The sequence below is a fragment of the Podarcis tiliguerta genome, assembly GCF_965153285.1.
Source record: "Podarcis tiliguerta genome assembly, chromosome: 7".
NCBI classification, from domain to species: Eukaryota; Metazoa; Chordata; class Lepidosauria; order Squamata; family Lacertidae; genus Podarcis; species Podarcis tiliguerta.
Genome location: NC_139540.1, coordinates 13,898,809 through 13,925,570, shown reverse-complemented (window position 1 = coordinate 13,925,570; position 26,762 = coordinate 13,898,809). Strand labels below are relative to the sequence as shown.

At 45.8% G+C, this 26,762-nt stretch overlaps 1 protein-coding gene across 2 annotated transcripts in view; it reads left to right on the top strand.

The window, feature by feature from the left end:
- The window catches only part of FER1L6 (fer-1 like family member 6), a 120,086-nt gene that overhangs the window by 76,924 nt on the left and 16,400 nt on the right, over window positions 1-26,762 (top strand). For both annotated transcript variants that reach the window (XM_083450393.1, XM_083450392.1), the window contains exons 24-34: window positions 1,934-2,095; window positions 4,138-4,321; window positions 6,283-6,476; window positions 10,967-11,089; window positions 11,984-12,023; window positions 14,484-14,602; window positions 15,147-15,278; window positions 17,121-17,246; window positions 19,149-19,276; window positions 24,028-24,198; window positions 26,469-26,629. In XM_083450393.1, coding sequence (XP_083306519.1) covers window positions 1,934-2,095; window positions 4,138-4,321; window positions 6,283-6,476; window positions 10,967-11,089; window positions 11,984-12,023; window positions 14,484-14,602; window positions 15,147-15,278; window positions 17,121-17,246; window positions 19,149-19,276; window positions 24,028-24,198; window positions 26,469-26,629 — 1,540 coding nt within the window. The remainder of the gene's footprint in view (window positions 1-1,933; window positions 2,096-4,137; window positions 4,322-6,282; window positions 6,477-10,966; window positions 11,090-11,983; window positions 12,024-14,483; window positions 14,603-15,146; window positions 15,279-17,120; window positions 17,247-19,148; window positions 19,277-24,027; window positions 24,199-26,468; window positions 26,630-26,762) is intronic.

The following is a 26,762-nucleotide window of genomic DNA, read 5'->3' as shown; positions in this document are numbered from 1 at the left end:
TGTGGGTTAAACCACAGAGCCTAGGACTTGCCGATCAGAAGGTCAGCGGTTCGAATCCCCGCGACGGGGTGAGCTCCCGTTGCTCGGTCCCTGCTCCTGCCAACCTAGCAGTTCGAAAGCGCATCAAGGTGCAAGTAGATAAATAGGTACCGCTCCGGCGGGAAGGTAAACGACGTTTCCGTGTGCTGCTCTGATTTGCCGGAAGCGGCTTAGTCATGCTGGGCACAGGACCCGGAAGCTGTACGCCGGCCAATAAAGTGAGATGAGCGCTGCAACCCCAGAGTCATCCACGACTGGACCTAATGGTCAGGGGTCCCTTTACCTTCTAAGGGGCAGGGAAGAGCACTTTTCAGGCATTTAGCCTGAACATTCAAGGGCAAAAAGTGTGGGGGCCTGGGACATATACTCCAAGCCCATACCTGCTGGGACTGATTGGATGCAGAAGAATGGTGGGAAGAACCAACTGGGGAACTTCCAAAGGAAGGAGGCTCAGAGCCCAGCAATTGGTGGTGGCATGACAATGAGTGCTCAAAAGCAGAAAACTAGGAGGAGGAGGAGGAGGTGGAGGTGTCAGAAGCTGAAGAGGTAACAGGGCTTAGTGTGCAGGGAGAGTCTATGGCAGAGAGAAGTCCAGAATCAGAGGCGGAAGCTGAAGCTGAAGCTGAAGCAGGGGAGAAAGGAGACCAAGAGGCAGAGATGGGTCAGGCTGGGGAAGAGACAGAGCTGTCTCCCCCTCCTGCTGCAACAAGCTCACCTCTCCCCGGTCTCCCAGAAGAGGAACGCAGTGGGAGGAGCAAAGGCAGATATGCCGGTGCAGTCTCAGATTGCTTGGGGAGAACCCTGAAGCACTTAAGCAGCTGTAGGGAGATGGGGACCTCCAGTTTCTGCAACTGCTTCCCAGGGACAAGACCAACTGAATAAGAGCTGCTGTGCAAATTAGGCCTGACACTCCTTTGCTGATCCTGGTTTCTTTGCTTTCCAATAAGGAGTTAACTCCACTTAGTTCGTGTGATTTACTGCTGGCTCTCTCCTGACACTGGGCATGACCGCTCCACCCCACGTTACCTTTTTGCACTGTGGGAAGGCATGAATGTAATCAGAAATTTCCCTGTGATTAGGATAGGGTTACCAGACGTCCCCGTTTCCCCGGGACAGTCCCCGGATTTGCGAATAAGTCTTTGGACAAATTCCATCCCTGGAATGTCCCCAGATTTCATCTAATGTCCCGGGGAAACGCAGCAGCGGCAGTCTCAGCAGCCCAGAGCAGTTGGCTCTGGCTGGCTTTAGGAGCTGCTCAGAAGTCCCCATATGATGGCGGTGCAGGGGCTCTAAGATGCAGCTTCCGGGCTGCCTCTACCTTCCCTGACCCCAGCAACTAAGGTGTGAAGGGAGGCTTCATGCTATCAGATTAAGGTTACCATACATCCCCATTTCCCGGGGACAGTCCCCGGATTTACTAATCAGTCCCCATACAAAATCCATTGAAGTTGAAAAGTGTCCCCAGATTCATTGAAAAAAATCTGATAACCTTAGATTAGGACAGCTTGTTGGTGCATCTGAATCCACTTAAACCCTGCCCTGTCTGATCCAGACTTTTGCAATAAATATGTGAAGGTCAGGAGTGGAGGGTTCAGGCTGCTACATGTGGAAATGTTTGGAGCACACGGCTTGCTCTTGTGTGTTTAGGGTGAAAGTCTGAAGAGAACAATGCAGAACAGGCGAAGTTAGAACACAGAAAGCTTCCTTAGGCTGAATCGGACCAGTATAAGGCCAGTCACCATTTTGTGAGCCTCGTCCCTTCTATCCCCACATCTGAAATACAGAACACAATAACCTGACCTACCTTGCAGGACTGTTGCAATTGCAAGTACTCAGATAATGTACAGAAATGAATTGCACACACACTAAGTGTTTTTCTTATCCCCGTTGAAAGGTTCTCTTCTGGGGTCTCCGTGAACTGAAGAAGGTTCAGCTCCTTTCTGTGGATCGCCCACAAGTTCTCATTGAATGTGCCAGCAAAGGGGTGAAATCGTGTGTCATCCAGAGCTACAAAAACAATCCAAATTTTAATGTCCAGGCAGACTGGTTTGAAGTGGTAAGTAGGTATAACTTGCTGCTGGTCAGACTCGCTCTTTCCTCTCCCCCCCCCTCCCCTGAAAAACAAGCAGCAGAGTAAAGTTTGGGAATAATCCATGGGATAATTAAGAGCCAGCCAGGATGCAGTAAAAGAAGGTTTTATGTCAGGAGTGCTCTGATGGTGTTTCCTGCTTGGCAGGGTGTTGGACTCGATGGCCCTTGTGGTCTCTTCCAACTCTATGATTCTATGATTCTAAGGTGCTGATTTCTTTTCTTTTCTTCAGAAGTGGGGCTGGGGAGATGGTGGTTCCAATTTTAGCGCAGCTCACAGGGTGACTTTGGACCAGCTATCATCTCTAAACTTAAAGCTGCCTCAGAGGGTTCTTATGAGGATAAACTGTGGGGGTCTCATATATTCAACCTAGGTGTTATGTAGTGAGTTGAATAGGATCCAAAAGGCAGCAGTCTGATTGGTCCTAGAACAATAGGATTCAGAATGCAGCAGCCTGATTGGTCCTAGAACAATGCAGCAGTATGATTGGTCTGCAGGAGCCACCCAATCCAGCTCCAGATGGAAGTGAATCCACAACCTGATTGGCCTACAGGAGAATTCCGGAATTAGCCAATCACGTGCAGCCCATTGTGTAAATAATGTATATAAAGCAGATACTTTGGGGGAACATTCATTCCTCCTCACCACTATGAGCTGAATAAAGAGCAGGAAATCCACGCTCGACTCCGAGTATATTTCACTGGCGACGAAGGTGGGATCCTGCTGAGCTGACCCCCCCCCCCCACAGCACCGCAGCACTGCCGCCTGCCGCACCGCTAGTCGAGAGTGGATTTCACTAGGGATGGATGAGAAATGTAAGTTTACATTTCAATAAGAAACTGCCTAATTCACATTTCTTAAACCTATAGAAGAACCAAAACGCAGCTGTCCTTTTAAGTTTGCACATCTCCAAGATTCACGATAGAGTTCTCGAACCAAACAGTGTTTGTATTAGGGGAAGTGTGCAGAAAAGCTGTGTGTATATTAGTGAAAGCAACATCCAAAATACGTTATACTAGGGCAGATTGCTTGCAAAAATGTGCATATTCGTCAAAACGGCATCCAAAAATGTGTTTATTATGAGCAACCTGCACGAAAATGCTGGTGATTTTTTTATAAGGATTTGTTTTTAATGTAAATTGCTGGCAAACATTTGGGAGTTGCCAAGAGGTGACGGGCCCTTTGTTCAATGTGGCTTGTGAATTAATAGATCAAAATAGAGTTATCCTGTTAGATTTTGCAAAGAGCAAAACATGGCGGTTCTTGGGTGCAACAGGGACAAGAATAGAAACATTTAAGATTACAGCTTTGCTCAAGCTAAACAGGTGAGGATGAGAGATCATTGGGAGCCCTGTGTGAAGAGTATATAAAAAGAAACATGTACGGGTAGGTGAAATTTCTCGAGTCACGGACAAAGTTTCATCAATTTGGAAGATCCTGAAGAGGCCAAATTTCTATGGAAACCGAAACAGTTAGTGAAGCCAAAATTGCAGGGGATTATATTGTATTTCTCTGCATTAGGTAGCTGCTACATCTCAGACGCGGGTAGCGCTGTGGGTAAAAGCCTCAGCGCCTAGGGCTTGCTGATCGAAAGGTCGGCAGTTTGAATCCCCGCGGCGGGGTGCGCTCCCGTTGTTCGGTCCCAGCGCCTGCCAACCTAGCAGTTCGAAAGCACTCCCGGGTGCAAGTAGATAAATAGGGACCGCTTACTAGCGGGAAGGTAAACGGCGTTTCCGTGTGCGGCTCTGGCTCGCCAGAGCAGCGATGTCACGCTGGCCACGTGACCCGGAAGTGTCTGCGGACAGCACTGACCCCCAGCCTCTTAAGTGAGATGGGCGCACAACCCTAGAGTCTGTCAAGACTGGCCCATACGGGCAGGGGTACCTTTACCTTTTACATCTCAGATTAAAACAAAATTATCAAAGGGCCAGTGAGTAAATTCTGGTAACCACCACATCAGAAGACAAAGAATTGATTATTATCGGATCTTGTCCTTTCTCCTCTGCTAGGAACTGCCTGAAAACGAACTGCTGCACCCACCTCTTAGCATCTGCGTAGTTGACTGGAGAGCCTTTGGACGCAGCACTTTGGTTGGAACCCACACCATCAATTGCCTGAAGCAGTTTCTGTATAAACCTAAAGAACTGCCTGCCTCACCAGCAAAAGAGCCTGACATTGTGGCAATCGACAAAGGTAAGAAGTGCTGAGCGTTTGCGTCCAAGGGGCTTATATTCACATGAGTAAATGAGCTTATATTTGTATGAGTCTTAAATATGCTATGAGCAAGCTCACATAGAAAATATCTGCATGGTTTTTATAGCTTAGTTTATTGCTGGGGGATGGGGGGAAATCACGTTATAGACCAAAGGCGATCAATACAGCCTGGCAATAATGAGTAATTGGCTGCGGTCCACCATAGGATTTTGATTTTATTTATTCATTTATTTGATTTGTATACTACCCTTCAAGTATACAAGGCGGTTCACAGAATAAAAGAGCTCAAGGCGGTTCACAGAATAAAAATACAAAAAGGAAACACAAATTACATGGTAAGAACAAGCACAAAACAAAACTCCCACAAACTCCCTCCTCCCACAAACACATTTAAACGGGCCTTAGAATGTTAATCAGCCTAAGGCCTGGATAAAGGGGAATGTTTTCGCCTGGCGCCTAAAGGTGTATTATTATTATTATTATTATTATTCCACAAATGGAGAGCCACTGCAGAGCCCTTCACTATCACTGTGTGTGAGCCAAGAGATTTCTTTCATTGATATATCCCATAATTCTTCAGCAGCCATTCACACTCATTATCATTGACATTTATTGAATCCTACAAAGCATTAAAACAAACCTTGCTATGCAGGCATAAAGTCCCAGGTTTAATCCTTGGGATTTCCATTATTATTATTATTATTATTATTATTATTATTATTATTACCCCGCCCATCTGGCTGAGTTTCCCCAGCCACTCTGGGCAGCTTCCAACAAAACACTAAAATACAATAACCTATTAAACATTAAAAGCTTCCCTAAACAGGGCTCCCTTCAGATGTCTTCTAAAACTTTGGTAGTTATTTTTCTCTCTGACATCTGATGAGAGGGCGTTCCACAGGGCGGGTGCCACTACCGAGAAGGCCCTCTGCCTGGTTCCCTGTAACTTGGCTTCTTGTAGCGAGGGAACCTCCAGAAGGCCCTCAGCGCTGGACCTCAGTGTCCGGGCAGAACGATGGGGGTGGAGACGCTCCTTCGGGTATACTGGGCCAAGGCCATTTAGGGCTTTAAAGATCAGCACCAACACTTTGAATTGTGCTTAGAAACGTACTGGGAGCCAATGCAGATCTCTCAGAACCGGTGTTATGTGGTCCCGGCGGCAACTCCCAGTCACCAGTCTAGCTGCCGCATTCTGTATTAATTGCAGTTTCCGGGTCACCTTCAAAGGTAGCCCCACATAGAGCGCATTGCAGTAGTCCAAGAGGGAGATAACCAGAGCATGCACCACTCTGGCGAGACAGTCGGCGGGCAGGTGGGGTCTCAGCCTACGTACCAGATGGAGCTGGTAAGCAGCTGCTCTGGATACAGATTTGACCTGTGCCTCCATGGACAGCTGTGAGTCTAAAATGACTCCCAGGCTGCGCACCTGGTCCTTCAGGGGCACAGTTACCCCATTCAGGACCAGGGAGTCCCCCACACCTGCCCGTCTCCTCTCCCCCCAAAACAGTACTTCTGTCTTGTCAGGATTCAACATCAATCAGTTAGCCGTTATCTGTTATTAAAATCTGTTATTAAAACATAATAAAACATCAAACAGCCCTGTCAGACAGGGCTGAAAGATCTTGATAGAAGAGCTGAAGAAGAGTGTGGCTGGATCAGGCCAAAGACCCATCTCGTCCAGTTTCTCACAGTGGCCAACCGGAAGCCTCTGGGAAGCCCATGAGCAGGGCTTGAGCATTCAAAGGCATACTGCTTCTGACAAGAGGAGATAGAACAAATCCATTATAACTGGTAGCCATTGATAGAGTGATCCTCTGTTTTTCTCTAGTAGATGCTGCAGCGTCTGATTCTCAATATAATGCAGCTTTAAGAAGGCCCACAGTTTGCTGAGAGAGCCCACTAGGTGAGCCACCGCAATAATAAGTGTTTCTGGTTTGCAGCTTCACCCGCTCCAGCGCAACTTCAGTCGCCTCAGCCTGAAGAGTCTTCAGCAGATCATGTGTATATTGACGTGGAACATGGTGAGCCTGTGTTTGCCGTGCCAGAGCCATCGGCTCCATCGCCTCTGCCAGCACCTTCCCTGAAACCTGCTTCCCCTCCTACCTCGGCACCTGCAAAAGACGAGAAGCAAAAAGTAGGTAGCACTGCAGTAGCTGGCTGGCTTCATCCTGGATCTCTGGGATAGTACATTTTCTTCCGTATTGAGTGAACTAATATTCTGTTAATTTTCCGTTGCATATTAATGAATGTGTCATGAGCTCAGCCCACACTCAAGTAGGACCCTGGCAGAGACACGTGCCTGACTGGCATGTTCTCTTCCTCCTGCTCGATCGTTCGGGAGCTTCAAAAGCTTTCTTCTGCCCGAACATCACCGTGACCGATGCCAACAGACACACTTAGGGATCTGCAGAGTTTGCACATCATGCATAACAGACCTCAGCAGCTGAGCATTTTGGCTAATAATAATAATAATAATAATAATAATAATAATAATAATTTATTATTTGTACCCCGCCCATCTGGCTGGCTTCCATAGAAACAAAAAATACAGATATCACAGATTAAAAACTTCCCTGAACAGGGCTGCCTTAAGATGTCTTCTGAATGTCAGGTAGTTATTTATCGCTTTGACATCTGCTGGGAGGGCGTTCCACAGGGCGGGCGCCACTACCGAGAAGGCCCTCTGCCTGGTTCCCTGTAGCTTTGCTTCTCGCAATGAGGGAACCGCCAGGAGGCCCTCGGAGCTGGACCTCAGTGTCCGGGCAGAATGATGGGGGTGGAGACGCTCCTTCAGGTATACTGGGCCGAGGCCGTTTAGGGCTTTAAAGGTCAACACCAACACTTTGAATTGTGCTCGGAAACGTACTGGGAGCCAATGTAGGTCTTTCAAGACCGGTGTTATGTGGTCTCGGCGGCCGCCCCCAGTCACCAGTCTAGCTGCCGCATTCTGGATTAGCTGTAGTTTCCGAGTCACCTTCAAAGGTAGCCCCACGTAGAGCGCATTGCAGTAGTCCAAGCGGGAGATAACCAGAGCATGCACCACTCTGGCGAGACAGTCCGCGGGCAGGTAGGGTCTCAGCCTGCGTACCAGGTGGAGTTGGTAGACAGCTGCCCTGGATACAGAATTGACCTGTGCCTCCATGGACAGCTGTGAGTCCAAAATGACTCCCAGGCTGCGCACCTGGTCCTTCAGGGGCACAGTTACCCTATTCAGGACCAGGGAGTCCTCCACACCAACCCGCCTCCTGTCCCCCAAAAACAGTACTTCTGTCTTGTCAGGATTCAACTTCAATCCATTAGCCGCCATCCATCCTCCAACCGCCTCCAGGCACTCACACAGGACCTTCACCGCCTTCACTGGTTCTGATTTGAAAGAGAGGTAGAGCTGGGTATCATCTGCATATTGATGGACACCCAGTCCAAACCCCCTAATGATCTCTCCCAGCGGCTTCATATAGATGTTAAAAAGCATGGGGGAGAGGACGGAACCCTGAGGCACCCCACAAGTGAGGGCCCAGGGGTCTGAACACTCATCCCCCACCACCACTTTCTGAACACGGCCCAGGAGGAAGGAGCGAAACCACTGTATAACAGTGCCCCCAGCTCCCAGCCTCTCTAGACGGTCCAGAAGGATGTTATGGTCGATTGTATCAAAGGCCGCTGAGAGATCCAGCAGAACCAGGAAACAACTCTCACCTTTGTCCCTAGCTCGCCGGAGATCATCAACCAGCGCGACCAAGGCAGTTTCAGTCCCATGGTGAGGCCTGAATCCCGATTGGAAGGGATCCAAATGGTCCGCATCCTCCAGGCGTGCCTGGAGTTGTTCAGCAACCACGCGCTCAATCACCTTGCCCAAGAATGGAAGATTTGAGACTGGGCGATAGTTGGCCATACTGGCCGGGTCTAAAGATGTTTTTTTAAGAAGCGGTTTAATGACCGCCTCTTTCAGCGGATCTGGGAATGTTCCCTCACAGAGGGAAGCATTCACCACCCCGCAGAGCCCATCGCCCAGCCCTTCCCGGCTTGCTTTTATTAGCCAGGATGGGCAAGGATCAAGGAGACAGGTGGTTGGTTTCACGCTAATCTACTTTATTTACATATAAACACACATGGAGCACTGCAACATGGCTGCCTCTCTCTCTAGCATCAGACAGCCTAGAGAAAAAGACAAAGGACAATAGTCCCACTTCATGGAACACAGTAACACAAACATCCTGTCTCTGTCACTTCCCACTTTGTGGAGTCAAAACATATACTGTCATGTGATAGACAACATTCCCATGACTGAAATCATGGAGCAGGAATTCTAACAGAATGATCATGACTAGGACTCAAAAGCAGTACCAAACAGCAACTCTCCTTCTCAACATTAAGAGCCTGTCCAGAGCCTGTAACTAGGGGAAGTCATCGGGATCACAAAAGAGAAAGTACGCTATTTCATTTTCATTCCACAAGGCAACATCTCCCACGAGGTCTTAGTATCATAAATCTGCTCACAGGGACCCAGTTACAGCAGGAGATAATTCACAAAACCGTAGAGCTGTTTCTCAGAGGTCACCTATGACGTTACTATGACTTTATTGAACTGTATAAATCATTTTGATGAATTTGTTGTTGTTTGCTTTATTTATATGCAATGCTGTTTAATAGCATAGTGCTTGTAATGGGGTTTTTTTAAAATAAAAAATGCTTTTCTGAATTGAGGACCCGCCACCCGCGTAGAGATAACTAAGACACAAGGACACAGTATTTTAGGTTAATGGGTTAAATAAGGCCACAACTTTATTCGTTACAGCATGTGAGTGGCATTGGCTTAGGCATTGGATCACGCAATCTATACATGACTCCACCCTGCTCAGCGGGGAGTCATTTGAGGGTTAACAACCAGTGGGAGGAGCTTGTTGATGCAAATACAACTGGAAGCTTCCCCTGATGTCACCGGGGGTCATGCCATGGCCCTAGCCACCAGCAGGGCATCAGACAGGATCCATGACCACCGGATCCCTTTAACGCAATACCCAAATAAGAGGAGGGTTAGGTGATGGCCTCCTGCCAACCTAGCAGTTCAGAAGCACGTCAAAGTGCAAGTAGATAAATAGGAACCACTCCGGCGGGAAGGTAAACGGCATTTCTGTGCACTACTCTGGTTTGCCAGAAGCAGCTTAGTCATGCTGGCCACATGACCCGGAAGCTGTACGCCAGCTCCCTCGGCCAATAAAGCGAGATGAGCGCCACAACAACAGAGTCGGCCACAACTGGACCTAATGGTCAGGGGTCCCTTTACCTTTAGGTGGTGGCCACAACCTGCCCTCCACCACACGACACATATTCCAATGCCAAATGCCAATACCAGAAAGTTGTCACGATTTTCTACAAGGTAGGCGGAAAACCAAGAGGCTGGTGCCAATTTGCCAATTGAATAAAAATTCCTACCAGGCCCCCTGGCCAACCAAGGCAACCAACCAAAGTCCATAGTAAGGTCAAAAGCAAAGAAATGACCTAGAGGGAGGGAGGGCGGGTGATCCGTCGAAAAACAGGGAAAGAATGGGGGCTCAGCGCTGCCGCGGCTGCTTAAATGCGGCTAAACCCCGCCCACACGCCAGCCCTATTGGCTATCTGAAAGGGCTTGGAGTGGCAGCTGGGGAGAGCTGACGCAGGTGGCCGAATACGCCCCCCCTCCCCCACCGACGCAGGAACCAGCTCCCGCTCACAACTCCTCCCCTCTGGAAAGAGGAGAGGCTTTGTGATTATTGTGAGACGCTTGTTGGAAAAGCAGAATGGAAATCAAATCAAATCTAGTTCATCTCCCTGCTCATGCAGAAACTCTAGTATTAGAGCACTCCCTTCATACCTGTAACAAGGGAGAATCCACCACTGTTCCAGCTCTGAAAAGCCTGCAGCATTTAACCTCAATACTTTGAACTGAATAACAACAGCTTACTGTCACCTTTGGTGGCCCTGTGGGTTAAACCACAGAGCCTAGGGCTTGCCGATCAGAAGGTCTTTGGTTCAAATCCCTGTGACGGGGAGAGCTCCCATTGCTCGGTCCCTGCTCCTGCCAACCTAGCAGTTCAAAAGCACACGAGTGCAAGTAGATAAATAGGTGCCGCTCTGGCGGGAAGGTAAACAGCGTTTCTGTATGCTGCTCTGGTTCACCAGAAGCGGCTTAGCCATGCTGGCCACATGACCCGGAAGCTGTACACCGGTTCCATCGGCCAATAAAGCAAGATGAGCGCCGCAACCCCACAGTCGTCCACGACTGGACCTAATGGTCAGGGGTCCCTTTACCTTTACTGTCGCCTTTGAGCCCCCTTTGTAAACCAGAGATGGCCGGCCTCTGATCTTCAGGTGTCAGTAGGACCTAATCCTTCCCCCCACCCCAGTTGTCCCAGAACAACATTGCAAAGTGAGCACCTCCTCATTGAGGTTTTCATTACCGAAGTGTTCAATCCATGTGGACCCAAAGCATTGGTTGTGGAAACATCTGTGCTTGATCTTTTGATGCAGATATGGTCAACTAGCTGTCTCTCCAACGCCACCATTTATCCGCAGGCTGAAATGGATCTGCAGGTCCATTCTCGCCTCCTGCCATCTTTGTAACTCCAACTTTTTTTTCCTTTCCAGGGCTCAAGGAAATCAACTCGGCGCTCCACCAAGAGGAAAAAGAGGACAATAGCTGATGAATCGGCTGAAAATGTTATTGATTGGTGGTCAAAGTATTATGCCTCTGTACAAAAAGGACAAAAGGTAGGGACTCAGGGACCCCTGTGCATGCAAGGAATACAGTTTGTGACTCTGTGTTGAAGTATGGTGTTGAATGCATTCCCCTCCCCCCCACAGAAATGTCACAGAATGTATGTCTTGGAACTCATGATGCTTTGGCCTATGTGCTAAGCATGCATGGATGTACATGTGTGCGCACAAGCACACATAAATGTATCTAACCACTGAGGACGGCACTTTATGGGCTGGGTGAAACTGTCTGTGGCCAACAAAATAGGCCACACTAAACCTGTTAATAGCTGTTGATATGCCACGGGATTCTCTTACTTTTTGCATTGAGAGTATTTCAGTATGATTCTATGAATCATAGAATCATAGAGTTGGAAGAGACCACAAGGGCCATCGAGTCCAACCCCCTGCCAAGCAGGAAACACCATCAGAGCACTCCTGACATATGGTTGTCAAGCCTCTGCTTAAAGACCTCCAAAGAAGGAGACTCCACCACACTCCTTGGCAGCAAATTCCACTGTCGAACAGCGCTTACTGTCAGGAAGTTCTTCCTAATGTTTAGGTGGAATCTTCTTTCTTGTAGTTTGGAACCATTGCTCCGTGTCCGCTTCTCTGGAGCAGCAGAAAACAACCTTTTTCCCTCCTCTATGTGACATCCTTTTCTATATTTGAACATGGCTATCATATCATATCAATCTCCAGGGGGGAAATCTAAAAAACAAAAATCTGGAACATGGAAATGAGGGGTGCAATCTTTCTCTTCGACAAAGGAGGGAAGCAAATTGATTTCTACTTTAACAAGAGTCGAGATATTAAAGCAGAGCTGTAACTAATGTGGCTTGTTCCATTTATGCAAGTTTCTGTCTACCTGTTGTTGTTTTTAAAAAACCTCTTATTTTATTTTGAAAGGCAAAAGTGCTCGATTTCAGTGATGGAAAGCCAGGAAACGGTGAGTATCTCCATTTGCATTTTTCTTTCTCTTTTTTGGTTCATGATGAAAGCTGCACAGTTTGATTTCATCTTACTGTTTGCGAATGGCCCAGATACTCAGCATCCCTTGTGGGAACAAAAGGGCTCTTTCTGTATGCAGAAAAGCTTTCGGTCCAGCAGAGGCTCCAGCTAGGAAGGGGAAGAGGCAATTTTGCTGATATCCTCCTAACTCCTGCAGTTTTCTGTACCACCTCCCCACTGTGCCAGAGGATCCGGCAACTGTTCAGAGCACATTTTCATCCAGCACTGGCAGCTGATGGGTGAGGGGAAAATAATGAAAAATCGCCTCCTTTCCTTCACTTAGTGGGACCAGAGTTCAGAGTTCTGCTTGTGGCAACAGCTGATCTGAGCCATAGATAGATAGAGATCTATCTATATCTATCTATCATCTATCTATCTATCTATCTATCTATCTATCTATCTATCTATTTATCTATCTATCTATCTATCATCTATCTATCTATATCTATCATCTATCTATCTATCTAATCTATCTATCTATCTAATCTATCTATCTATCATCTATCTAATCTATCTATCTAATCTATGTATCTATCTATCTATCTATCTATCTATCTATCTATCATCTATCTATCTATCTCTGAGCCATTATGTGCACTTTACAGATCAGTCTGGTGTTTTGTGCAATGCAACCCAGACAAACACCTGAAGTCTTGTGCCCATTTTCACTGTGTGTGTAAGGTAAAAGGTAAAGGACCCTGGACGGTTAAGTCCAGTCAAAGGTGACTATGGGGTTGCGGCACTCATCTCGCATTCAGGCTGAGGGAGCCGGTGTCTGTCCACAGACCAGGGGCGGAGGAAGGGGGTGCAGTGGGGGTGGGTTGCCCTGGGTGTCACCACTGAGGGGGGTGACAAAATGCCGGGCGGCACTCACTGTGGGGCCTGCAGCACGCCCAAGCCACGTGTCTCTCGTGCCCAAATGGTCCAGCCACTGCCTCCCCCCCCCCCCCGCAGCTGTAGAGTGGTTGAGTGGGAGGAGGCAGGCAGACTCCAGAGGCCCTGTGGTGTGCCCAGCCCCTAGGGGCGGCTCGCGCCACCCCTGGGCACACCGCTCCAGGCACCTGAGCGGCTTCCTCCACCGCTGCCACAGACAGCTTTTCAGGCCATGCGGCCAGCATGACTAAACCGCTTCTGGTGCAATGGAACACCGTGACAGAAACCAGAGCGCACAGAAATGCCATTTACCTTCCCATTGCAGTGGTACCTATTTATCTACTTGTACTGGTGTGCTTTCAAACTGCTAGATTGGCAGGAGCTGGGACAGAGCAACAGGATCACACCTCATCACAGGGATTCGAACCGCCAACCTTCTGATTGGCAAGATCAAGAGGCTCAATGGTTTAGACCACAGCGCCACCTACATCCTTTTACCTTTTACCGTGTGTATACCATCCCGCCCGCTGTGGGGATCCTTCCTTGGAAGTTTTTAAGCAGAGGTTGGATGGACATCTGTCATGGATGCTTTTGCTGACATCCCTGAATTGTAGGGGGTTGGACTAGATGACCCTTGGATACCTTTCAGCTCTGTGATTCTAGCTTGTTCACTTCCTGTGGTTCCAGTTCTGCTGAGCCCCTCCTTGACTGCTGTTTATATAACAATTCATGCTGTTGCTGAGACATCTAGCTTGGCCCTAAGCACAGATACACCAAGAGTCAAATAAGGCCAAAATATTTCAGGGGAGGCTTTGCTGGAGATCTGGCAGCTAATATCTTGGTTCTTGGCATACCCTGTCTTTTATAAATGTGTCTGACCCTTAATTATTTGTTTGCCTGTTTGCCTGTTTTTAAACTTAACTCCACGAGTGCGGTGTAGATTTGACCTAATTTATTGCTGGCCCGAGAACTGCAGGTGAATGGAATTTCAATCATTAACTCACTGGTGTAGCAGAGCTTGCCAGAAATCTAATTATGCAGGCAATTTGTGTCTCCGCATGATTGAAACATCTTGATAGGCCGGCAAGGAGTCCTTTTTTTCTGATTGCTGTATCCGTGTCCAAAATAACTTTGCCCATCACCTTAAAGAGAATTCTTCCATTCAGCTGCTAGTGGGCTGCAGTTGTTTTCCCTTCCATTCTGATGGGATGGGGTGGGGAAAATGTGTTTTTTAAATGTAAGGCATGCATGCAGCCGACAATAATGTTCTTTTTTTCTAAAAAAAGGGGAATTCAGTTGTTACAGTTCCCAGGAGAGACATCCTCTTCCAACCTTAGTTCTATCATCATAGCGTTGCTGCTGCTATTTATTTATTTGCTACAATAAACAAACAATAGGCTTGTGCTTGAGCTGCAAATGCACTTGAAGCTCCAAAGTGGTGGCAGTCTTGAGGTTCATCTTTTGATGCAGTCATTTGTGATGGTAAACAAGACAAAACAAAACCTCTTCCATTTAATCTCTGTAGCAAAACAGACCTCTGGCCACGTAGCACTGAGCATTGAAGACGAGCCAGACAGAAAGAAGAAAGACAAGTTGCTCAAGAAGAAAGTGAAGGAGGCCCCTCCTAATCTAGCAACGCTGGAGGTAAAGTTCATTCATTTTTGGAAATTCGGGTTATTCAGGACGCGGGTGGCGCTGTGGGTTAAACCACAGAGCCTAGGACTTGCCGATCGGAAGGTCGGCGGTTCAAATCCCCGCGATGGGGTGAGCTCCCGTTGCTCGGTCCCTGCTCCTGCCAACCTTGCAGTTTGAAAGCATGTCAAAGTGCAAGTAGATAAATAGGTACCACTCCAGCGGGAAGGTAAACAGCGTTTCCGGGCGCTGCTCTGGTTCACCAGAAGCAGCTTAGTCATGCTGGCCACAAGACCCGGAAGCTGTACACCGGCTCCCTCGGCCAATAAAGCGAGATGAGCGCCGCAACCCCAGAGTCGGTCACGACTGGACCTAATGGTCAGGAGTCCCTTTACCTTTACCTTAGTGCTAATTTGGGAGAATTAGCACAAATCCTAGGTGCTCAGCTCGCATATTTTCCCAGTTTCCTGCTCCTGCTCATTTTACTTAAATTTTTGTTCTGAAACTGCTCCCATTGTTTTCTCAATTGTGAAATGTCGGTTGATCTCTTCCGAAGATCTACGATGGAGATTTGGAGAGTGAATTTAACAACTTTGAAGACTGGGTGAAAACGTTTGAACTCTTCCGAGGCAAGTCCACTGATGAAGATCACAGCGACTATGAGGACAGGATCGTAGGGAAGTTTAAGGTATTGTGAAAAGTACCGCGTGGAAATAAAGAAATCCATCTTGCACAGAAATTCATTTTTATTTGGTAATACTGTATTTAAGTTTGCTAGCATTTGTGGGGCAGTGCACAGAGTATGCCATACATGGAAGATTAACCAAACTAAACACCCTTTTTTTATTTTTGGCAGATCCTGTGATTCTTCATTGATTGAAAAACCACAGGGATTCCCTGTCCTAAATCTAAAAAGAGGACAAGCTTTCAGTACCTCTATCATTAATTCAATTAACTCATGAAAATAGAGTTATTCCCAATTTCCCAATTCCCTCGGGCTGTTGTCTTCAGATCACTTAATTGAAATGTTAAAAATTAAGATTCTTATTACACCTTAAATCTGTCAACGCCAAAAGAACCAAGCTGTGGCAATGTATTCAGGCCACATTCACACAATACATTTAAAACACCATTATGCCACTTTAAATAGCCATAGCTTACCACCCAAAGAATCCTGGGAGCTTTAGTTTGTTAAGGGTGCTCAGAGATGTTAAACAAACCCTATTTCCGTCACAGAGCCACAACCCTCAGAGGTGTTTAACCACCCATCCCTCCTCTCAGGGATGTCTGGAAATGGTACTCTTGGGAGTACAGTGGTACCTTGGTTCTCAAACTTAATACGTTCCAGAAGTCTGTTCTAAAACCAAAGTGTCCCAAAACCAAGGTGCACTTTCCTATAGAAAGTAATGCAAAACGGATTGATCCGTTCCAGACTTCTAAAAACAACCCCTAAAACAGCAATTTAACATGAATTTTTCTATCTAACGAGACCATTGATCCATAAAACGAAAGCAATAAACAATGTACTGCAGTCACACAATCAATCAGTAGCTGAACTGGGTTCCACACTGTCACAAAAACAAACAAACAAAGAGCCGTAAAAACCAAAACACAAAATAAATAGCAAAAACAGATGGACCTCAGCGTAACACTCAAAGCAGAACTGCGGCACTCAAAATGGAAGCGTAACATTCAAAACGGAGCACGTTCGGCTTCTGAAAAAAGTTCGCAAACAGGAACACTTACTTCCAGGTTTGCAGTGTTTGGGTTCCAAGTTGTTTGAGTACCAAGGCATTTGAGAACCAAGGTATCACTGTGATAGCATGTATGGTAATCTTTTTTTTTTTTAAGATGAGTGTTGAATGCATTTGTAAAATAAACCACAACAACAAAACCACTGCAAGCATGGCATTATGTCTGCATCTGCTGATTTCGGTTTGGCACTAGGAACGATCTATACCTGATGGACTATATGGAATTGGCGGAAATGACTGGCAGAATCCAAGACCAGGGAGAAGAGTTGGTGGAAGAAGATTGGAAGAAATTTAAAGACTATTTACAGAAATACTATAAAATTAATGAATGTTAGAATGATGTTGGAATGAGGTTAGAGGGTTAATAGTAATAATGTGGTGAAGGAATATGGAAAAATGGAAGGTTAATAGATGAAAAACAAAAGGTATAATATATTAAGATCAAGATAAGGATAAGGTAGAGGGAAGGGATTTGCTGATCAAATATCTGAACTGGATTAATAGATTAATAGATGAAAAACAAAAGGTATAATATATTAAGATCAAGATAAGGATAAGGTAGAGGGAAGGGATTTGCTGATCAAATATCTGAACTGGAATACAGAGAGGGGAGGTGTGGGGAGGTCCGGGAAATAAGCAAAGGCAAGAAATATTATGAAAATTGAATTGTTTTTATTTGTTTGTATTTTTTCTCTTTTTTTCTTATCTGAAAACCTTAATAAAAATATTATATATATAAAAAAGGAACGATCTATACCCATGCTGTGTATTAACAGGGCTGTTTCTGCATCTACAAAAGTCCAGAAGACGGCTGCTCAGGAGACGGAGGCCAGCCGAGAATCTTGCAGGGCATCCCTCCCAACCACTCGGTGAAAGTTCTCATCAGAGTATACGTTGTCGCAGTAAGTATAACCGACGGTTCTGTTAGGTGCGGAGTCTGGAGCCAAAGCCTTGGACCCTGAAGCCCAGCAAGGTGTGAACAACAGGCAGCACCTGACAGGGGCGGGGTCAAGCCATGACACACTCAATGAAGCCAAGCGCTGCATTGGCCAGACTCTTCTTTTTTAAAAAAATAATAATAATTTATTAAATATTTTATAATTATAAAAAGAAGAAAAGTAGAGAAAAACAATACATAAATTCAACAGACAATACCTCAACAATAAAAAGATACAATACAGCAATACAACAAAAAAACAAAAACATTTAAACACACATCCATGTTTCATATCTATATCTTTCATTTACTTATTTCCTCGACTTCCTCGCACCTCCCTTTTTTGTATTCTAGTTCAAATTAGCTGTGTTCAACAAATCCTTTCCCTCTTCTTCAGTTTTTATTCTCTAATTTATCCTAACACAATTTAACCTTAAATGTTCCACATTGACACATTGAGAATTAATTTTCATATAATTCTTGATAACACTTCTGCTAAACCCATGTAACTTCATTCCAATATTCTTCTAACATTCATTAATTTTGCAATATTTCTGTAAATATACTTTAATTTTTTCCAGTCTTCCTCCATCGACTCTTCTCCCTGGTCTCGGATTCTGCCAGTCATTTCTACCATTTCCATATAATCCATCAGCATTCATCTGCCATTGGCCAGACTCTAGCTACCTGCCAAAATGGCAGCTAGGCTGGAGCCTTGGTCAGTGCAGTGCATCGTCTGGATTATTTGTTGATTTTACTTCCCTATAAAACTACAGTGGACGCTCGGGTTGCGGACGTGATCCGTGCGGGATGCACCTTCCCAACCCGCAGCATTCACAACCCATGTCTGCGCATGCATGGGTTGCGATTTGGCGCTTCTGCGCATGCGCAAAGCGCAATTTAGCGTTTCTGTGCATGCGTGATCGCCAAAACCTGGAAGTAACCCGTTCCGGTACTTCCGGGTTTCAGCAGTCCGTAACCCGAAAAAACACAACCTGAAGCGTCTGTAACCTGAGGTATGACTGTATTACAAAAAAATTAGTATGAATTAAGCACAGCTCAGTCTGTAGAGCGTGAGACTCTTAGTCTCAGGGCTGGGAGTTTGAGCCCTATGTTGGGCAAAAGATTCCCACATTGCAAGGGGTTGGGCTCATAGCTGGATTTAGGTTTGATGAGGCCCTAAACTACTGAAGTTAATGGGGCCCTTTATATGTCCAGCTGTCCTTTGTCAACAACAAATTGTCACTGTTTTTTGTGTTTAATATGTGCTGTATGGTAATTTATGGACCTAATAGGTATCTAAAGCCATTTGCCACTGTTGCTGTATGTAGGTTTTATTTTATTTGTTTTTTATCTTATATTTTGGAAATGTACATCCAGTGTTTTTTTCCCCTTTAAATGTTTTGGGAGCCCCCGAGAGAGTGGGGCCCTAAGCTATAGCTTGTTTAGCTTATATGTAAATCCGGCACTGGTTGGGCTAGAAAATGACCCTCGTGGTCCCTTCCAATTCTACAAGTCTATTATTCTAAGTATAAATACAAATTGGCACCATGACCCCTGCCCTGGAACAGTATTTCAGGGTAACAATTCTTCAAAACACAGTGTAGTCTACAAACAGAATTAAGACTCTTCCATTTAACATAATATTCTGCCTACCATCATTATTTATTTATTTTAATAATCTATAACCAGCATAGAATGGTTTGGTCTTCTTAGGGGAAAATAGGATCAATGGAGAAAGATTTAACTAAATTAATTCAGAAAAATGAAATAATTAATGGAGTCACTTGTGTTTTTGGGGTTTTTTTTTTACTCTAGATTGGTTATATACTTTGGGATGTATTAATATTTTTTTCTCTTATTGTAGGCATTTAATCTTAGTCCAGCTGACCCAGATGGCAAATCAGATCCTTATATTGTGCTTAGGTTGGGAAAAACAGAAATTAAAGACAGAGACAATTATATTCCGAAGCAGCTGAACCCAATTTTTGGAAGGTGAGTTTATTTTAAATTGCGTGATGTCATGAATTAAAGGTAAAGGTACCCTTGCACGTATGGGCCAGTCTTGACAGACTCTAGGGTTGTGCGCCCATCTCAGTGCTGTCCGCAGACACTTCCGGGTCACGTGGCCAGCGTGACATCGCTGCTCTGGCAAGCCAGAGCTGCACACGGAAACACCGTTTACCTTCCCACTAGTAAGCGGTCCCTATTTATCTACTTGCACCCGGGAGTGCTTTCGAACTGCTAGGTTGGCAGGCGCTGGGGCTGAACAGTGGGAGCGCACCCCGCCGCGGGGATTCGAACCGCTGACCTTTCGATCAGCAAGCCCTAGGCACTGAGGCTTTAACCCACAGCGCCACCCGCGTCCCTTACATGTCATGAATTAGCTGCAGACAATTTCTCCCCCCGTTATTTAGGACAAAGTGCATTTGTTAAACATTGATGCATGTCTCTTTAGACGCTTTGTAAATGACTGATTAAATTCTTGACAATGTGTCACATTGTCTAATTGCAAATTATTCGGCTTTCAAGTTCATCCGGCGTTTCCCCAAATTAGTTTTTTTGTTGCTTCATCTCTTCTCATGCAATAGCGCCGATGACCTTGACCACCATCGTCACCAAGGATGTAAGCCAAACCTGCCACGACTATCGTATAACTAAAATGTTTAGGCCAGGTTTGCATTAGAATTGCATCGCATTTCAATCAGGATACAATTTTTAATCCAATCTAGGGGTTGCTTTGGCCATGTAATAGGAAATAGGAAACCAAAGATATTTGTACACAGGAGAAATGTTGGTTATTTCAGCATATCCATGTATTCAGTCCGCATGCTAATGGCTAATGCAGGAAACTGTCGGGCTGTTAGCTGATATTAATAAGCTGCGGTATTATTCCTTGCATTACTCAGGAGGTCAGCAACACGGTGTCAGAGATCCTTCCTTTTTTTGTATATAATTTTTTATTAGTTTTCCATTTAATAATATGAAATCATATCATTGTTATCCACTTTACCTCTCTGGCTCTTTAGAGCCCATCGACTTCTTTCACTCCTGCCTCATGGCTTTCAAAATCAACTTTTATAACATTGCATTTCATACGTTTTCCAATTCTAGTTTTACTCATTACAAAAAGACATTAAAATGTAGGTTGAAATAAAAAAGGAGAAAGTTTTTCATTGCATGTCTTCAGACAACCCTGCTTCTTGCTGTTGTTGTTGTTTAGTCGTGTCTGACTCTTCGTGACCCCATGGACCAGAGCACGCCAGGCACTCCTGTCTTCCACTGCCTCCCGCAGCTTGGTCGAACTCATGCTGGTAGCTTCGAGAACACTGTCCAACCATCTCATCCTCAGTCGTCCACTTCTCCTTGTGCCCTCCATCTTTCCCAACATCAGGGTCTTTTCCAGGGAGTCTTCTCTTCTCATGAGGTGGCCAAAGTATTGTAGCCTCAGCTTCAGGATCTGTCCTTCCAGTGAGCACTCAGGGCTGATTTCCTTAAGAATGGATAGGTTTGATCTTCTTGCAGTCCATGGGACTCTCAAGAGTCTCCTCCAGCACCATAACTCAAAAGTATCAATTCTTCGACAATCAGCCTTCTTTATGGTCCAGCTCTCACTTCCATACATCACTACTGGGAAAACCATAGCTTTAACTATACAGACTTTTGTTGGCAAGGTGATGTTTCTGCTTTTTAAGATGCTTTTTAAGACAACCCTGCAAGTGATGTTAATTGCTTACAGTAATCTTTCAAATATCGTATAAATTTACTGCAGTCCTTTTGGAATACTTGATCATTCTGGTTTTGGATTTTCCCTGTCAGCTTCGCCAGTTCTGCAAAGTCCATCATTTTCACCTGCCACTTTTCTTTTGTTGGTACTTCTTGTTTCCATTTTGGGGCCAAAAGAATTCTTGCCGCTGTTATTTCATACACAAACAGTCTTTGAACTTCCCTTGATATCTCTTCAACCACTATACACAATAAAATGGCTTCTTGTTTCTTAACAAAAGTATTTTTCAACATTTTCTTTAGCTCAGGTGTCAGAGAACCTTCCAGAACCTGTGAAAGTTCTTGTAAATATCTGCTCAAAAATCCACAATCTACGAGAGACAGTTTGACCATCCTGCTCAAAGTTCCTGCTTGCCTTGGCTTAGTGTCTCTTACATTGCACATGCCCAATTATTTCAGTGGATATCAGGACTGGGCCACCCACCCACCCACCCTGCCCTCTTCTTTCTCTTTCTTTTCAGAACACAGGAGAGGTGCAAATAATTTCTGTCCAGTGCCATATTACCACATAGGAACTGGCCTATAGGCACCACAACTTTTAGGGGCCCTGCGACAACAGATCAAAATAATACTGATTAGATCTTGAAAGAATATCACCATCTCAAGCTTCTGTAGCTTCTTCTTTAATAATATGATATGTTAGTTTGTTTAATAATTGTTAATGTTTGTTTCATGTAATAAAATTGGCTGCTATAATAAAAAATAAGTGGGACGCAGGTGGCGCTGTAGTCTAAACCACTGAGCCTCTTGGGCTTGCTGATCAGAAGGTCGGCGGTTCGAATCCCCGCGACAGGGTGAGCTCCCGTTGCTCGGTCCCTGCTCCTGCCAACCTAACAGTTTGAAAGCACGTCAAAGTGCAAGTAGATAAATAGGTACCGCTCCGGCAGGAAGGTAAACAGCGTTTCCGTGTGCTGCTCTGGTTCAGCAGAAGCGGCTTAGTCATGCTGGCCACATGACCCGGAAAAACTGTCTGCAGACAAATGTTGGCTCCCTTGGCCTGTAAAGTGAGATGAGCGCCGCAACCCCAGAGTCGCCTGTGACTGGCCTTAACCATCAGGGGTCCTTTACCTTTAAAATAAAAAATGCATTTAGGAGATAATTTGTGATGGTGCCCCCAATATTTCAATTGCCATGGGGCCTCCAGAGGGTTTAATTTGACACTGTTTCTGTTGGCAACCAAGGGGGTAGCTAATATTTAGGGAAGCTTTTAATGTTTAATAGACTATTGTATTTTAATATTCTGTTGGAAGCCACCTAGTGTGGCTGGGGAAACCCAGCCAGATGGGCGGGATATAAATAATAAATTGTTATTGTTATTGTTGTTGTTGTTGTTGTCGTCGTTGAAGTTTCTTTTTTCCACTGATGGGGGGACGGACATGCCTCTACCATTTTGCGATCCCATTCCATTTCCTTCTCTATTTGATGTGTCAGCCATGTTGCATCGTTCCATACACATAGCACCAAAACAGCCGTTTGGGATTTGTTTGATTTATTTTTTTCAGCTGTGGGTAGCCTGCTTCGACCCAAGATGATCATTATAAGAACTTGATAACATCTGGAAATTGGTGCCTGTTTGCTTGCTTTTCTCTTTCTTCCCTGTCTCATTCTACATGTGTATTTTAAGATTGTAAGATTGAGGGCAAGAACTTCTGCAGGTGGGTGGAGAGGATATTGATCTGTAAGCTGTTCTGGCAGCATTTCCAGTTTTTTGAGAGGGATATAAATGCTTTGAATTAAAAACAAAATCCATAGAACTTGCTGGAGTAGATAGAGATGCCTCTATGTATGAAGCAGTGGCGTAGTGTGGGGGGTGCAGGGGGGCCCGGCCGCACCGGGCGCAACATCTGGGGGTTAGGGTTAAGGGGCGCAAATCCACGGGTTAGGGGGCTCAAATTACTTGCATTGCCCCGGGTGCTGACAACCCACGCTACGCCACTGGTATGAAGAGAAAGAAAATTCAAGAAGGTGAATTTCGTAACTGATGTCCAGATTAAACCAGACAGATGGGGAAGCCTAGTTTAGTCACATTTTCAGCTATAATAGAAAATGAGTGTTGGTCTCACATTTCAATACAGTGGTACCTCGGGTTAAGTACTTAATTCGTTCTGGAGGTCCGTTCTTAACCTGAAACTGTTCTTAACCTGAAGCACCACTTTAGCTAATGGGGCCTCCCACTGCTGCCGCGCTGCCGGAGCACGATGTCTGTTCTCATCCTGAAGCAAAGTTCTTAACCCGAGGTAATATTTCTGGGTTAGCAGAGTCTGTAACCTGAAGCGTATATAACCTGAAGTGTATGTAACCCGAGGTACCACTGTACTGGGAAAATTTAACTAGTAGCTGGCTGTAACACCTTGCAGAAGAAGACTATTGGTTCAGGGGTTGTTGTTTTTCTGGGGTGGCCAGAAAAATAAACATTCCAAGGATAATTTTTCAAAAGCTTTCCATCTCTAATTTTTTGTGATGGCCTTTTTGGGTTAAACTCTGAAACCTGTGCTATGTTCTTATAACTTTAACCAGTGGCGTAGCGTGGGGGGTGCAGGGGGGGCCGGCCGCACCGGGCACAACATCTGGGGGGGCGTGCTCGCACTCGCAGCTCTCTGCCCCTACCTGGCTCACTCACTCTCTCTCACTGCAGTGCTGGCTGTGCGAATCTGATCCGAGCCGCCGGGTCGCCGCCCACTGTGGAGGGGAGGGTGCCAGGCATGTGGTGCGGTGCGGAGAGAGAGCGAGGGACTATCTGGGGGAGGGACAGTGCAGCGGGGGGGCGCAAATTACTTGCCTTGCCCCGGGTTAGGGGGCGCAAATTACTTGCCTTTCTCCGGGTGCTAACAACCCACGCTACGCCACTAACTTTAACACCCCACTCCTAAGCCACTTTTTCCCCAATTAAGTCCCATTGATTTCAGCGAGACTTCTCTGAAAGCAAACATGACACAATTTTACCAATATTTTTGCCGTAGGTCGTTTGAAATCCAGGCAACTTTCCCTAAGGAATCCCTGCTTTCAGTCCTGATCTACGACCATGACATGATTGGTTCTGATGACCTCATTGGAGAAACAAAAATCGATTTGGAAAACCGTTTTTACAGCAGACATCGAGCTACCTGCGGGTTGCAGAGCCAATATGAAATGTAAGCTTCTTCCCAGACACAAGGTCTCTGTAATTGATCAACAGCCTGTGAAGTTTCAGAAAACTCCTAATGTAGGGATGGTGAACTTCCAGGCCTTGGGCTGGATTCGACTTGCAGTTGAATTTCGTTCAGCAGTCTGCATCCCTTCCTGCCCATCAACCATTCAAAAGGGAGCAGCTGAGAAGGAAAAGAGCTTTGGTGTTGTACAAAGTGTACACAAAGATAAGCTGCAGAAGATCGAGATGGGTGGGGGATATCTTAGCAGAAAGACGAATCTGTGTTCCTTGCAAACATGCAAAAACTTGCCCATTCAAATTGCATACAACATTTCAGATGCAGTTGCAGTTTTTGCAGTTTAGATGCGCATTTGCATTATTTGCAATTACAGAGCTGACCCACTGAAACCAATGGACCCAAGTTAACAGTGTCCATTATTTTCAATGGTTGCAAGGTTTTTAGCTGGGGCAATCAGAATAAGGTCCACTATTTAATAATAATAATAATAATAAATTTTATTTATATCCCGCCCTCCCCAACCGAAGCTGGGCTCAGGGCGGCTAACAACAATTAAATAATCAAACAATCAAATAATCAAACATTCTAAAAACATTCCATTATAAAAATTAATTAAAGTCAAATTAATGGCAACCGTTGAGCAAAATTCTGTGCAGGTTGCCAGAGGAGGGAGTCAGGCTGGGACCTGACCAAAGGCCTGGTGGAACAACTCTGTCTTGCAGGCTCTGCGGAAAGATGTCAGGTCCCGCAGGGCCCTAGTCTCTTGTGACAGAGCGTTCCACCAGATTGGAGCCGCAGCCGAGAAAGCCCTGGCTCTAGTTGAGGCCAGCCTAACCTCTCTGAGGCCTGGGACCTTCAGGATGTTTTTATTTGACGAGCGTAGGTTTCTCTGTGGGGCATACCAGGAGAGGCGGTCCCGTAGGTACGAGGGTCCTAGGCCGTATAGGGCTTTAAAGGTTAAAACCAGCACCTTAAACCTGATCCTGTACTCCACCGGGAGCCAGTGCAGCTGGTATAGCACCGGATGAATGTGATCTCGCAGTGAAGACCCTGTAAGGAGTCTCGCTGCGGCATTCTGCACCCTCTGGAGTTTCTGGGTCAGTCTCAAGGGCAGCCCCACGTAGAGTGAGTTACAATAATCCAGTCTGGAGGTGACCGTCGCATGGATCACAGTGGCTAGGTCAGGGCGAGAGAGGTAAGGAGCCAACTGCTTAGCTTGGCGGAGATGAAAAAATGCCGCCTTTGTTATAGCTGCAATCTGCGCCTCCATGGAAAGGGAGGTGTCGAAGATTACACCCAAACTCTTAACGGACGGTGCTGGCACTAATTGCACCCCCGCTAGAGATGGGAGTTGCCCCCTCAATCCCATATCGTCCCGTCCCAGCCAGAGGACCTCTGTCTTCGAAGGATTTAACTTCAACCGGCTCCCACGTAACCATCCAGCCACAGCTTCCAAGCATCTGATCAGTGTGTCTGGGGCCGAGTCAGGGTGGCCATCCATCAACAGATAGAGTTGGGTGTCATCAGCATACTGATGGCAGCCCAGCCCAAAACTCCGGACAAGCTGGGCGAGGGGGCGCATAAAGATGTTAAAAAGCTGATTGACTGCTGATTCAGGACCCTAAACTGTGTTTTAAATTATTGACTTTTTATTTTGTTCTGTGTGTATCACAATGTTCGTTTGTTGCTATGGCCGATGGCTGATGCAAATAATGTTTCATTCATTCATTCATTCATTCATTCATTCAATGTATCTGCTTTGAGTAGAACCTAGCTGGATGCAGCCTTAAAGTTCTTTTTGCCATTCGCACAGTCAAGCCAGAATAAGGTGCATTGGACAGCTTTTATTACAAATGTTGTGTTAAAAAGAAAAGTCAATTGAGAAAACGAAAGGTGAAACTTGAGTGGCGTTTCTAAGAATAGAATATATGCACTGCTTTCTATGCTTTGTGTGTGCCTTTGTGTGTGAGTCTGGGTATATTTTAACCGTGTGTTATAGTCTGCTGTCACAACGGGAAGACATCCCTCCCCCCAAACAGCTGACCACCAGACTAATGTAGTCCACAGCCTGGAAAAAGGTTCTCTGTCTCTGTTCTAATGGGAACTAGACGTTCTTATGGCCAGGTACTACTCTAGAGCTCATCCAAATTGAATAGTGCCTTGGCAGGAAATGTTCTCATGAGCTCTGTTCTGAAAGGAATGTTGGCTTTTAGAAGCTACTCCATCCGTCCAAAACCATCTTCTCTCATTTGCAGTGAAGGGTATAATGCCTGGCGAGATGCCACCAAGCCAACCGAGATCCTGACCAAGCTCTGCAAAGATAACAAGCTGAGCGGGCCCTACATGCAACCTGGGAAGATACAAGTAGGCGACAAGGTCTTTACAGGGCAGACGGTCTTCCAGGCAGACGAGAATGGTAACTGTGCTGAATAGTGGTCTTTACAGTCTGATCTGCTGAACCACAAATGTTTTTTCATAAAGCACTAACAAAGCTGGCTCTGCACTAACATACCCTCCAAGTGTCCCAATTTTCCAGGGATGCTCCTGGA